This window comes from Mustela nigripes, chromosome 6, assembly GCF_022355385.1.
Source record: "Mustela nigripes isolate SB6536 chromosome 6, MUSNIG.SB6536, whole genome shotgun sequence".
Lineage (NCBI taxonomy): Eukaryota > Metazoa > Chordata > Mammalia > Carnivora > Mustelidae > Mustela > Mustela nigripes.
Genome location: NC_081562.1, coordinates 85,788,599 through 85,802,827, shown reverse-complemented (window position 1 = coordinate 85,802,827; position 14,229 = coordinate 85,788,599). Strand labels below are relative to the sequence as shown.

The following is a 14,229-nucleotide window of genomic DNA, read 5'->3' as shown; positions in this document are numbered from 1 at the left end:
CAGTTGGTTAACCCGCTGCCTTTAGCTCAGGTGATGATCCCGGAGTCCTAGGATCAAGTCCCACACCTGGCTTCCTGCTCAGCAGGGAGCCTGCTTCTACCTCTCCCTCTACTGCCACTCCTGCTCGTTCTCTCTCTCTGTGTCAAATAAATAAATACAATCCTTAAAAATTAATTAATTGTCTGATAATTCTTACAACTGTGAGATCCTCAGTCTATCGGTTATTGTGATTTTTATTTTGATTTTTGAACAGTAGGCTATTTTTAGATTATTTTTGGATTATGGATATCGTGTATAACACAGGAGACTGAGGAAACAGTATAAAAATGGCTCTTTTTCTGCAAGCTATTAGTGGGAGCTGAGGGGAGAGGCTGAGTCAATCTTTTTAGGAATTAGGCTGGGTCTGGGTTCTATTGTTATGATTAACTTAAGTGTACTACCTACTTCAAATTCCTCTAGGGCAACCTTCTGCTTAGGGTGGAAGCTGGTTTGCCTGAGGGTTTTTCTCAGGGTTCTACCTCCACCCTCCACTTCTGGTTTTCCCTGCCTCCCCTCCCAGGCTAGTCCCCAGGGGCGGAATGCGGTTGTTTTACTTGAGTCTGAGTCTCAGGCAAGCCATTATCCCTGGATCTCCAGGCACAGGGCTTTCTCCCAGCAGTAGGAAAACAAAGGGTCTGAACCCAGAAGTTTCCTCACCTTCCCTCAGGTTGTACGTGTTTTTGTCTTTTCACTCCTCCCAGCCACAATGGAAAATGGAATTTATTCCCTTCCCCAGTGGCTTAAAGCTCCTCCATACCGGAAGGACTGTACCACCTAGTGGGCCTTACCCCATCTCCCTTGCTTCCCCCAATCTTCCTCACAACAAACTGCTAGGAGACCTTGAAGAAAAAGCCTAGAGGTGGGTGTTCCCTACGCTGTGTCCGCAGCTCTCAAGGATTCTACAGTCTCCTGCTAGCCCACACTTAGACTTCAGCAATCCATTAAAAACTTAGCCAAATTCTTCTCTATCCTTGTACCACAGTGCTGCCTTCTTCCTGTGCTGTTACAGATGAGCCAGATCCCACCTCTGATGAATCAAGAGAATTTATAACTTTGTATATTACAGCTCATTCTTATTTCAAGATGGGAACAATACTCTTTGCAGCTTTCTATATCCCAAGTGGAAGTCAGAAATCACTTTGTGAGTTTACCACCTATAAAGCCACAATTCCTACATTTACATTTCTAGTCTGGACTTCTCCTCTGGACTCCAGATCATATATCTCCAGCTGCCTACTGGACAAACCTATTTTTATGGTTTGGCAGACAAACTTTAAGGTGGCCCCCGTGACCCCCACCTCCTGGTATTCATGCCCTTGGGTAATCCTTTCCATTGAGTGTGGGAAGGACCTGCAACTTTCTTCTAATCAGTAAGGCAAAGATGATGGGATGGCATTCCCATGATTACATTTTTTTTTTAAGATTTTATTTATTTATTTGACAAGAGAGACATCACAAGTAGGCAAACAGGCAGGCAGAGAGAGAGAGAGAGAAGGAAGCGGGCTCCCTGCTGAGCAGAGAGCCTGATGTGGGACTCGATCCCAGGACCCTGAGATCATGACCTGAGCAGCTTAACCCACTGAGCCACCCAGGCGCCCCCCATGATTACATTTTATAGCAAAGGAATGGCATATCATTTCCTTGATTAGGTCATATGGTATTATACAACACTCTGTCTTGCTAGCCAATTCACTCTCATCCTCTTGCCAGACATAATGGAGCAGACTGCCATGCTGTGAACTGCTTATGAAGAGGGCCACATGGCAGCAAATTGCAGATGACCTGTAAGATCTGAGGGTAGCCTCCAGCCAACAAAAAACTCAAGCTCTCAGTCTCACAGCTGCAACAAAATGAAGTCTGCCAATAACCTGAGTCAAGTTGGAAGTGGATTCTTCTCCAGTTCAACCCACAGGTGAGAACCCAGCCCCAGCCAATACCTTGACTGCAACTTGAGGCACCAAAGCAGAGAACCTAGCAAAGAAGTTTCTGCCCTCACAGAAACTGTGTTAACATGTGTTGTGAGCAATTAAGTTTGCGGTAATTTTAGTACAGAAAAGTAATACAGATAGCATCACCAACTTTTTTTTTTCTTTTTAAAGATTTTTATTTATTTGTTAGAGAGAGAGATACAGAGCACAAGCACAGGCAGACAGAGTGGCAGGCTGGAGGCAGAGGGAGAAGCAGGCTCCCTGCCAAGCAAGGAGCCCTTTCTGGGACTCGATCCCAGGACGCTGGGATCATGACCTGAGCCGAAGGCAGCCGCTTAACCAACTGAGCCACCCAGGCGTCCCAGCATCACAAACTTAATATGCCTAAAAGCCGAATTCCTGACTGCCAAAATTACCCCACAAAACTAAAGAAAAATATGCTCGTGTGTCCATCTTATTAAGTGGCAACTCCATTCCTACAGTTATTCAAGCCAAAAACTAGGGTCTATCTTAACCTCTTTTTTTCTCTAAAACCCACATCTAATCTGAAAGTAAACACTGTTGGCTTTAAAACCAAATTATATCCAGAATCTAAATTTTATCCACTACCACCTTGGTCCAAGCCACTATCACCTCTCAAGCACATTATTCTAAACGCTTCCTAACTGGTTTCCCTGCATCTACTCTACAAAGCAGCCAAAATGATCCTATTAAAACATCAGGTAAGGGCCCCTGGCTGGCTCAGTGGGTTAAGGCCTCCGCCTTTGGCTCAGGTCATGATCCCAGGGTCCTGGGATCGAGCCCCACATCGGGCTCCCTGCTCTGTGGGGAGCCTGTTTCCTCCTCTCTCTCTGGCTTGCCTCTCTGCCTACTTGTGATCTCCCTCGGTCAAATAAATAAATAAATAAAATCTTAAAAAAAAAAAATCAGGTAAGTTTTTACTCAAAACACTCCAAAGGATTCCCATCTAACCCAGCTTAAAAGTCAAAAGCCTTACAGTGGCCTACAAGGCCTACCTTACCCGGCACTCTCCCTTCCCACCCCAAACCTCTCCTCCTCATCCTGTATCATTCTCCCCTCATTCACCTGTCTCCCACGACACCAGTCTCTGTGCTGTTCCTTAACTATGCCAAGTATCTACCAGTCTCAGCGTTTTACAATTGTTAGTTCGTGTAAATGAAGAGTTCTTTCCACTAATGGGACTTCTCTGACCACTTTATATACAAAGACAAGTCCACCTGTCCCCACCAATCCCCATCCCTCCCGCCCTGCTTTGTTAGTCCCCAGAGTACACACTATGAACTGATACCTGTTTTATTGCCTGTCTCCCCAAAATTAGAAGGAAAGTCCGTAAGAGCTGAGGCTTCTGTTTATTCCTATGTCCTCAGCTTATACTGAATGACTAAATAAATATCACTGCTGTAGATACGGTTTCCTTACAGTATTTAGAGTCTAATGAAGTAATCGTGCCACAAGAATTTGGACATGAAGTCAGTGAAATTATTTTTCAAAATCACTACAAAATTACTTACCACTTAGAAATATACTCATTTTAGGGACGCCTGGGTGGCTCAGTTGGTTAAGCAGCTGCCTTCGGCTCAGGTCATGATCCCAGCGTTCTGGGATCGAGTCCCACATCGGGCTCCTTGCTCTGCAGGGAGCCTGTTTCTCCCTCTGCCTCTGCCTGCCACTTTGTCTGCTTGTGCTTGCGCTCACTCTACCTCTCTCTCTGACAAATAAATAAATAAAAATAAAATCTTAAAAAAAAAAAAAAAAGAAAGAAATATACTCATTCTACATCTCACTGTAAATATGCTTCTAAGAAAACGTGGAGAACATTCACATCTAACCAAAATAACTGAAGTATACAAGCCAAGTGAATTTGAACATTTCTGTGAAGGGCTTTATTAATACAAAGATAGCTGAAAGTCTCTATAATTGTTTTTCCAGCATCATCTGGAGACAATACCATTATTCTACACAGATATAGCCAAACAATAAAGAAGGATGCATGAAGTTTGAAGGATTAACCCTTTTGGACCTCGCTTCTCAAATTTTCTGATCTCAAGACTCTTTACACTCTTAAAAATTACTGAGGACCCCAAAGAATTCTTACATATGTGGGCTTTTAATCTACTAACACGTTTAAAATTAAAACAGAAATCTTAAAAATATTTAACAGTTCATTTTGAAGTAATATAAATCTATTACGAATCTAATTTTCATTTATGTAACTAAACTTCCCTCTCCCAAATTAGTATAAGAGAATGACATTTTAGATTTCTGCAAATTAATGTTTGAGTTAATAGAATATGGCTGAATTCTCTTACCTTCTCTTACATTAAATATTTTGCCATATGTTGTTCTGGCTGAGGTATATAAATGAAGCCTGGCCTCACATATATATGAAATTGGAAAAGGGAGGACTGTTTTTAATAGTATTTTCAGATAACTGTGGAGATTCTTCTTTGATACAACTTTAAAACTTAAACAGATTGTAGTTTCTTAAAGGTTGTTTGCAATATACAATCTTAATGTTATGTTTTTTTTTTTTTTTGAAGATTTTTATTTACTTGAGAGAAGAGAGAGGGAAAGAAAATACATACAAGCAAGCACAAGAAGGGGTGGGGAGTGGCGGAGAAGAGGGAGAGGGAGAACAGACTACCTGCTGAGCAGAGTCCAACACGGGACTTGATCCCAGGGCCACCTGATAATGACTTGAGCTGAAGGCAGACACCCAGCCAACTGAGCCACCAGGCACCCCATAGCGTTATATATTCTATTAACATCAACATCCATTGGTCTGCGGTGCCTGGGTGGCTCAGTCAGTTAAACCTCTGCCTTGGGCTCAAGTCATGATCCCAGGGTCTTAGGACTGAGCTCCATCCACATCAGGCTCCCTGCTCAGTGGAGGGTCTACTTCTCCCTCTCCCTCTGCCCCTCCTCCATGCTTCTGCTCTCTCTCTCAAGTAAATAAAGAGATCTTTAAAAAAATAAAATAAAATAAAATCCATTGTTTACCTTGTACTCTGAATGAATCTTATACCCAAGCATGATTTTGTAACACAACTTTGTAACTAAAAAGTCTGTCAAGTACTGGGAAACAGTCAAGCTCACAATGGTGAATACAAGTCTTCCAAAATTCTCATTTTTGCTTGAAAGTTCAAGTCTTATCACAGGCAACAAACACCTGTCCATTGTTTTCCTTGAAGTGGGTGACGTGCATGGATCAGACCATTTGAAATTTTAAAATATCAGTTCTGCAATATGCATGCCTATCAATTTAAATTCTCTAATGTATAGGCCTATTTTCCAGTTCAGCAAAAAGATTTCCTATGTACCCACAATAAATGTACTGAACTGAAGATGGTTTGCCTCTTGAAACTGTCAGTCTGTTTCAAGTTAGCACAAAGAGATAAATAATTTTTCATTTTTCTTATGCAAAAACAAAATCCATCTGGAAAAAATCAAAATAATCATGCACCACAAAAAATGAAATCTACTTCAAGTTTTGTAAAGTATATACCTATTTAAAACAACACTAAAGGTACTTTGTATAGAGGAAAATAAAACTGAAATAACCTTGCCAGGATGTTTAAATCAAATCTATCTTCCTTTCTTACACTTCAACATTTACGGCTCTTTTTCCTTGGTTCTTTTTCATAAAACATTCCTATTTAGCTCAGTATTTTGGCTGGATCCTGCCTTACCTGTTGAGCAATATGAGAAATATGAGTTCCCTGAACCGCTGAACCAGGCTGCGGCGCTGCCTCTGCAGTGTTACTCTTGTGGGAATCTTCCATAATCAACTATAAGCGGGAAAAAAGTCAGTTAGAAGATGCTTTTCAAGAAATCCTAAGACATTTCTATCCTTAACATGTGTACGTTTTCAGAGGAGCAAGATGAAGTTTCTCTATGCTATGAGCTAGCTCATTTTATCCAGACTCATTGTCTTCTCATGTTCTGTTCTGTGCAGAGATCTAATTACAAGATCTCAAGAAATGGCAAATAAAAAGCACTACAGAATATGTATAATATGCTGCACAGTTATATAAAAATTGGCAACCTGGTTGCTTCTGTAGAAGAGAACTGGCAGTTATGGAACAGAGATACAGAGATAGAAAAGACTATTCCTTGCATATTCCTTTACATTTTAAAATTTTTGATCCACATGAACCTGTTAAAATTTAATAAGTGGCAAATACATACATAAATATTGTGACTAAATTTTCAAGTGTTATCCCACTCACGAAGTATGGTAGTCTTCCTGTCCATGGACACAAGAATTCTTCTTCATCTAGGGAACAGTTTCTAATTGCACAGATAGTGCTACATAGAGAATTCATTAAACAGACGCTGAATTAAATAAATAAACACAACCACACCTAAAGAGATTCTAAAGATCTAGATGATCTATAGAAAGAAGCAAGTGCAGGATATGCAGGCTAGGTAAAAATGAGAATAAATGGCTTTTGAGAGATGGAATACGCCAAGAGGGAAGACAACCACTTAGACTGCTAAAAGATTTGGGCAGAATTTAAGGTTTTTTAATGATTACAAAGAAGAAAGAAGAGTTGACCAGCAAACATGAAAAGATGTTCATATCACTAACCATTAGGGAAATCTAAATCACAACTACAATGAGATATCATCCCAACATCCCATCATTAGGATGGGTATTATTTTTTTTAAGATTTTATTTATTTATTTGACAGAAAGAGATCACAAGTAGGCAGAGAGGCAGGCGGGGGGGGGGGGTGTAGGGAGGAGGCTGCCTGCTGAGCAGAGAGCCTGATGTGGGGCTCCATCCTAGGACCTGAGACCATGACCTGAGCCGAAGGCAGAGGTTTAACCCTCTGAGCCACCCAGGAGCCCCTAGGATGGTTAATGTTTTTTTAAAAATTAAAAATAAAATAAGTGCTGGTGAGGATATGGAGAAACTGGGACATTTGTGCACTGCTGTTGGGGATGCAAAAAAAGGTGTAGCCACTATGGGAAACACTATGGTAGTTACTAAAAAATTTAAAGATAGAATCACTGTGTGATCCAGAAATCCCTCATCTAGGTATATACCCAAAGGAATTGAAAGCAAGGTCTTTAAGATATATTTATACACCCATGTGCACAGCAACATTATTTACAATAGTCAAAAGATACAATCAACCCAGTTATGCATAGAGATGAATGAATAAACAATATGGTATATTCAAAGTCTACATGAATATTCCATCCAGGGAACATACGTAATTCTTTTTTTCTTTTTAACCAAACAAGATAATACTGTGATTAATATCTTTGGTACATAAAACTCTTCCAGTTTTTATTAAATTTATTAAATTAAATTTATTAAATAAATTTATTAAATTAAAATTATCTCCACAGAACATTTCCCAAAAGGATTATTACTTGATCAAGGAGTATGATTATCTAAGGTTTTCTGGGGAAACCTGGGTGGCTCAGTCATTAAATGTCTGACTTCGGCTCAGGTCACAACCCCTGGGTCCTGGGATCAAGCCCCACATCGGGCTCCCTGCTCCTCCCTCTCTCCCACTCCCCCTGCATCTGCTCCCTTTCTCGCTGTGTCTCTGTCAAATAAATAAATTAAATAAATAAAATCTTTTAAACAAACAAATAATAAAAATAAAATTTTCTGAAGGAGTTACAGTCCATCGGAAGTACATGAGAAAGCAATGATAAGTGAAAAATGACATACTGTTTTACATTTCTTTAATTCTCTATTAGTTGTGTGAACTATATGTTCGTATTACTTATTCATCCATTTATCACCAAATCTTAGTGTTTTTCTTATTCGCCTCTTTCTTTTTTTAAAGTATTTTTAAAGGTTTTATTTAGGGGCGCCTGGGTGGCTCATTCATTAAATACCTGCCTTTGGTTCAGGTCATGGTCCAGAGTCCTGGGATTGAGCCCTACATCAGGCTCCTGCTCAGCAGGGAGCCTGTTTCTCCTCCTGCTTGTGTTCCCTCTCTGTCTGTGTCAAATAAATAAATAAAATCTTAACAACAAAAAAAGGTTTATTTATTAATTTAAAGAAAGTGACAGAGGGGAAGAGGGTGTGCTTGAGCCGGTGGAGGGGCAGAGAGAGAAGGGGTGAGAATCTTTGAGTACAGAACCCAAAGTGGGGCTTGACATGGGTCTCAGGACCCTGAGAGCATGACCTGAGCTAAAATTAAGAGTCAGATGCTCAACAGACAGCCACCCAGGCATCCCAGTCTGTATCTTTTAAAATTTTATTTGCCAGAAAGCGAGCACATGTGCACATACAAGTGGGGTAGCAGGAGAGGGAGAAGCAGGCTCCCCACTGAGCAAGGAGCAGATGTGAGACTCAACCCCAGGACCCTCAAATCATGACCTGAGCAGCAGGCAGACACTTAACCGAGCCACCCAGGCATCCCTAATATTTCTTTCTTTCTTTCTTTTTTTTAAAGATTTTATTTATTTATTTGACAGACAGGTCACAAGTAGGCAGAGAGGCAGGCAGAGAGAGAGGGGGAAGCAGGTTCCCTGCTGAGCAGAGAGCCCAATATGGGGCTCGATCTCAAGAGCCTGAGATCATGACCCGAGCTGAAGGCAGAGGCTCAACCCTCTAGGCCACCCAGGTGCCCCCCTAATATTTCTTAATACAAATTTCATTTCTATCATGTGGATACAAATACCTTAACAATGACTTAACTATGATTATTTTTAAACTTTTAATTTTGCCAAATTCATCTAATGCTTCCTATGTTGTTTCTTCAACTGCTCTGAATCTCATACATAGTCCCTTCTTTAGGAAGAGCCGTGATTTTTCATCTCCACTAATACAAGTATAATATCACAGACCAAACACAGAAATAGCACCAAACCTGCAATTATGTATTTTCCCCATACTATCTGTATTGAAAATGCCTTTAAAAAAAAAAAAAAAGATTTTGGGGCACCTGGGTGGCTCAGTGGGTTAAAACCTCTGCCTTCGGCTCAGGTCATGATCCCAGGGTCCTGGGATGGAGCCCTTTGTTGGGCTCTCTGCTCAGCAGGGAGCCTGCCGCACCCCCCCTCTTACTTGTGATCTCTGTCTGTGAAATAAATAAATAAAATCTTAAAAAAAAAAAAAAAAGATTTTAAGCAATCTCTATACCCAATGTGGGGCTCAAATTTACAACTCCAAAATCCAGAGTCACACGCTCTACTGAGACAGCCAGGCAGCTAAAATGCCTTTTTTTAACACTCCCCATTTCAGAAGACATAAGTTAGAATGTAGAAAAGAAAAAAATATATATAGTGCTAAAGCACTAAAAGAAACTATAAAAGACTTTTCAAAACCTTATTAAATTACTGGAAATGATACTTTTCTGTTTCACTGTGACTCACTGATTTCTGCTCCGTAACAGTATTACGAAGAAATCCTAAATCTAATGGAAACTAACACAATCAACACAACAATACACATTTCCTAGTAAAAGCCACTACAGTCAGCAAGTAAGATTTTTGGCTAATTATTACAACCACATTTCCTACAGAAAATAAGCCCATTTTCTATAACTTTTTAAAGAGAAATCAACTAGGGGCACCTGGGTGGCTCAGTGGGCTGGGCCTCTGCCTTCAGCTCAGGTCGTGATCCCAGGGTCCTGGGATCGAGCCCCACATCGGGCTCTCTCTGCTCAGCAGGGAGCCTGCTTCCTCCTCTCTCTCCACCTGCTTCTCTGCCTACTTGTGATCTCTCTGTCAAATAAATAAATAAAATCTTTAAAAAAAAAAAAAAGAGAAATCAACTAATCAGCTTTTTTCCCAAAATGAAGACAGCTTTATAGTTGTATCTCACTGTAAACTATACTATATATTTTTTATGTTGGTGTACAATCTTCATTTGCTCACTCTTTTCAGCTATTACTCTTAAAACTGAGGTTAAGATGAATGATCTGTTAAAAATTGGCTCCACACAGAATATGCTGTCAGTATACAAAAGCATTCTCAATGAAAATAATATAGCTCCCTGCAGCAGATGGAAGCTTAACACTAGACACCAGTAAGTAGGCCAGAATCACAGGGGTTAGTGAAACACAGCTTCAAAAGTGCCATCAACGAGATGGAATTTGGGAGACGGATAAAAGCAGCAGGCTGTGATCTTGCTGACATATAAAGAATGTAAGTAAAAGACATGGTGCTTCTAAGAAAACTTGCAAAGAAAGGAATATTATATCCTAGGCACTAAATGAAGAGCTTTTTTGTATCATTTCCTAGATTCCCTATTTGAGAGATTTATAAGTGAGGCTCAAGGAAATTGCCATTTTCTATGAATCTCACAGTAAGATGTGAATACAAGACCTGAAGGCAGAACTATTTTAACTCAAAATCCATGTTTTTTTCTTCCCCCCATGCTGCCCCTCTTCCTCTAATATTGCCAACTTGTTCATCTGGCAAACTGCTACTCTTCAAGTTTCATCCTAAACATTAAGTTCACAACTGCTCCAGGTCCTTTCTTCCTTCCTACTTTGTGTCCTCTACGTATTTTTAATGAGGTCACTTAACACTTGGAACTGTGTTTATTAGCATGTCTGGTTCCCCCAGTCTTTTTTGGGGGTGGGGTGTTGTTTCCCCCAGTCTTAAGGTACCTAAGGACAGTGCCTATAGCAGCCCAATAGAGACACTCATCTATGCTGTAAATAAACATCAACAAATACAGTTAGTATTCTCATTTGACGAATGAAGGTCTTAGTTTCCTCACCTACAGAGAATACAGAACTATGATAAGCTTGAGGGCAAGGAATCTCTTGCTTGACACTTCCATACTGAACTCATGATCTTCCCTCAAAATTGTTCGTTTGCCATGCTGAATTTCTTCCAGAACTTCCCATGTGCCTACCTTGCTTTCTCTCACCTTTAGGCTTTCACACATGCCATTCCCTCTGCCAGAAACACTACTCCCCTCCTCTTCGTGTGGCCTATTCCTATGAGTTATTTATTCTTCCAGGCAATCTTTCATGAATCCCTCAGATTAGTCGAGAAGCTCTGGCTGTATCCCCAAAGCACATGTTACCCCCTCTTCACCCAGTATTGTAATGGCCAGTTTTCTGTCTTGCCACCAGAATGCAAGCTTTAGGGAGCCAAAGACCATATCCAGTTCCCAACAGAGCACTAACACCTTGCACATTCATTAATGCTGACTAGATCAATGTGTTTAGTAAGGTTTGTCTAGCTACAGAAAGAAGTAATGGTTAAAGAAATATATTTAGACAATTACTTCAATTCGGCTTTGGAATCAAGACGCCACAAGCACACAAAAATCCTACTTTAGAGAGATAAATTCATTATAATTAAGTAGGATATGTGAGGAAAAAGCATTTTGGGGCGGGACTACCACCTACTGGTGATATAGTAGTACTGTACAGATTTATCACAGACCAAACATAACCTTAAAGGATAACAGAATTAACACATTCAGTGATAGGACAAATGTACTGATTCTATTTGGGACACCGAGGTACATGCATATTACAAAATCTACCGGAAAAACAGCATTTTAATAAAACTGCTTAGATATGCTGGTAACAAAATTCTCAAGATGCATTTTGCAAACAAACACAGCAACACAAACTCTCAGCACAAACCATGCCAGTTTGACAAAGATGCTTGCCAAATCTATGCTGAAAAAGCCTCAGAAGGGCACTCTCAATGAGTATCACAAGTATCCCCACTTCTCAAAAATTCGTGTTGCATCACTGCAGTTTGACAAAAAACACCTGAGTTCACTAACAGAAAGAAATCTCAAGGGGATTTTCAGTTTCAGGAAACAAGTGAAGATAGCATTCAGGGTTTGTTTGTTTCACACCCAGCCATTACAGAGGCAGCCTGGACCACAACAGCAAGAGGGGCCTGCCAAGCTCCTTCCCGTAGAACTATACTCAGCATCTCAGCATCAAGTCTCCATAGCTTTGAACTGCGTCGGTGGACATCAGAGCATCAGGGACTTTATCTCGATTTATTTGGTTAGTTAAGATGGGTCCGTATGAAAAGGCCGAGAGATTATTTGGGGGGTCTGAGAACACAGAAAAAAAATTTCCCTATAAATTAATGGTAATCTCTTCTTCGCTTTAGGTCATTTCTCTTAAGGTTTCACAAGAATGCCCTTTCCGATGGCTGAGGAAACCAGTACTAGCCCACAGCTCCTCAAAAGCTAATAAAACCACAATTATTCAACACCTACAAAGATTTTTAAAGCAGATTAAAGGGCACGCTCCAACGTACACCTGATACAGGAAACCTGCATGCTGGGAACGACCATGCTTAGTTTCTCGATGTAGGAGAAAATCAGTTTCCTCGCCTTGATCCATGGTCCAGAGAGAAACACAGGAGCGTCTATCTTCCCACACGCTCCTTCTCCTTCACCAGCTACACCTTTCCATTACTGTTTCGTGCGTCTGTGGCTTTACTGTCTACCTCCCCACTGGACTGTGAGCACCCTACGGGTAAGGACTGTTCTGCCCTCCACCGACAGCCGGCCAGGGCCTCGCACGCCCAGGCGCCCGGTGTGCTCTGCGGGATCCCTGGCGGACATAACCGGTCTCCGGCAGCTGGGCGGAAAACGCGCGGAGGCCAAGGCCACGCCGCCCTCCCCGCCCCGCCCTCTCCGCCCAATTCCGAGACCTTCGACTGAGGGCGCTCGCCGACGGCCGCACAGGGGCCGCTTCAGAGGCGAAAGCCACCCCGGCGGGAGGTCTCCGGTTTTATTTTGGTTGGTGGAGGCGCAGTTGGGAGGCAGGGGAGACCGACGACTGCGGGAGAACAGCCGGGCCAGGCACGAGAACCGGAAGGGCGCCCGGCGGAGGGACAGCGGGCAGCCCCTCCCCCTTCCGCCGCGCGCCCTCCGCGCCCCTCCCCCACCGCTGCCGCCGCGCGCGACCCCCACCCGGCGCGAGACTTGACTCAGCGTCCCGGACGGCGCCGAGTCCCCACTCCCTCCCTCTGCCCGGGAACACGGGGACACAGGAGCACGTCCCACCCCCGCCCCCTGCTTACCTGTGGCTGCAGCTCGCCGCTCTCCGGGGCGGGAACTTCCACTCCCCCCCTCCCAGGTGGATCCGAATTCTCTGCCCACTTCCACCACCCCCTCACACGGCGGGGGACGTCCCTCTGTCTCAGGGGTCAGGCGGAGCGGGGAGAATTAATGTCACTTAATAGCCAGCTGTCCTAAGCTACCGTTTCCTCGGCAGTCAGGGCCGCCACTGGCGGCATGATCTACACCAGGCCGGGGGCGGGGGAGGAGAGGGGGGCAAAACTGAGTGAAGTGAGCGTGGGGGGTGAGGTTAAGGCGGTCCGTCCGTGCGGGCCGCCGTCCTACGTCACCACGTTGCTCACGTGATGTGCCGCCATCTTGTGCCGGGTCTCCTCGGATGGAAAAGTATTACTTCGGTTACCTGTAGTCGTTTTTCTCTTCTGGAACTCTGTCCGCTCTCCTCCTACACTTCTGTTTTGGGAGGCCCCACCTGGCTTGGTGGTGTCAGGAGGCCTCTCGGTGTGAGGCTCTTTTCATGAGTTAGTGGCGTCGCTCTCAGCTCAGCTCCTACTTTCTCCGGGTTGGGTGATGAGACCCAGAACCGTCGATCCTGGCCTTGACTCACGCCTCACCTGTCCGGACCTGGTCGAGAGAAGGGACTGACGCATCTTCTCTTGGTTTCCCCAGCCTATTTTTAACCGCATAAAACTGCGTGGAGTTGCATCCTTTCTCCCCCGCCAAAGGATTTTCTCCAAAGACTGATATCAGTACAGGCAGGGTGTTTTGAGCGCCACTACGGGTGTCCCGCTGAAACAGATTTACCTCAGCTGTTACAGTGGAGCGTTGTCAAAATGTTACACGCCGTCATTATAATACATTGCAAAAACTTTTTTTAAAAATTAACATTTTGTTTATTTATTTGACAGAGATCACAAGTAGGCAGAGAGAGAGGATGAAGCAGGAACTACAGCCATACTATTTCAGATAACTCAGCTCTGAAATTGCTTGGGGCTCCATGTTAACTATGCTTGAATTGAACATATAGAACTAGTCTGTGGGCCCTGAGAGTAGTGGACAACTATCTTTCTCTAGGTGAATGGACCTAAAGCTCAGGAGGTTTGTGATGAGCCTCGTCCATCTGTGAACAGTGCAGATGAGCTGAGGGAGCAAACAAGTGGCTTTCTAGGCCCTAGTTTTAGACCCTGAGATGCAGCTGCCTGCCACAGCTCATAGGTTCCACAAGCCATCCTCTGTCCTTGAAATGAATAGGAC

The 14,229-nt window shown here is 42.9% G+C and overlaps 1 protein-coding gene across 2 annotated transcripts in view; it reads right to left on the bottom strand.

Moving 5' to 3' along the window:
• Window positions 1-13,276, bottom strand: part of ATF1 (activating transcription factor 1) — an 89,775-nt gene extending 76,499 nt beyond the window's left edge. The window contains exons 1-2 of one of the 2 annotated variants that reach the window (XM_059403109.1): window positions 12,981-13,276; window positions 5,678-5,776 (exon numbers count right to left, since the gene is read on the bottom strand). In XM_059403109.1, the coding sequence (XP_059259092.1) occupies window positions 5,678-5,770 (93 nt within the window). In that variant the 5' untranslated portion in view covers window positions 5,771-5,776; window positions 12,981-13,276. Of the gene's footprint in view, window positions 1-5,677; window positions 5,777-12,608; window positions 12,869-12,980 lie in introns of those variants that run through there. The other variant, XM_059403110.1, reaches the window with a different exon arrangement.
• Between the last annotated feature and the right edge of the window lie 953 nt (window positions 13,277-14,229).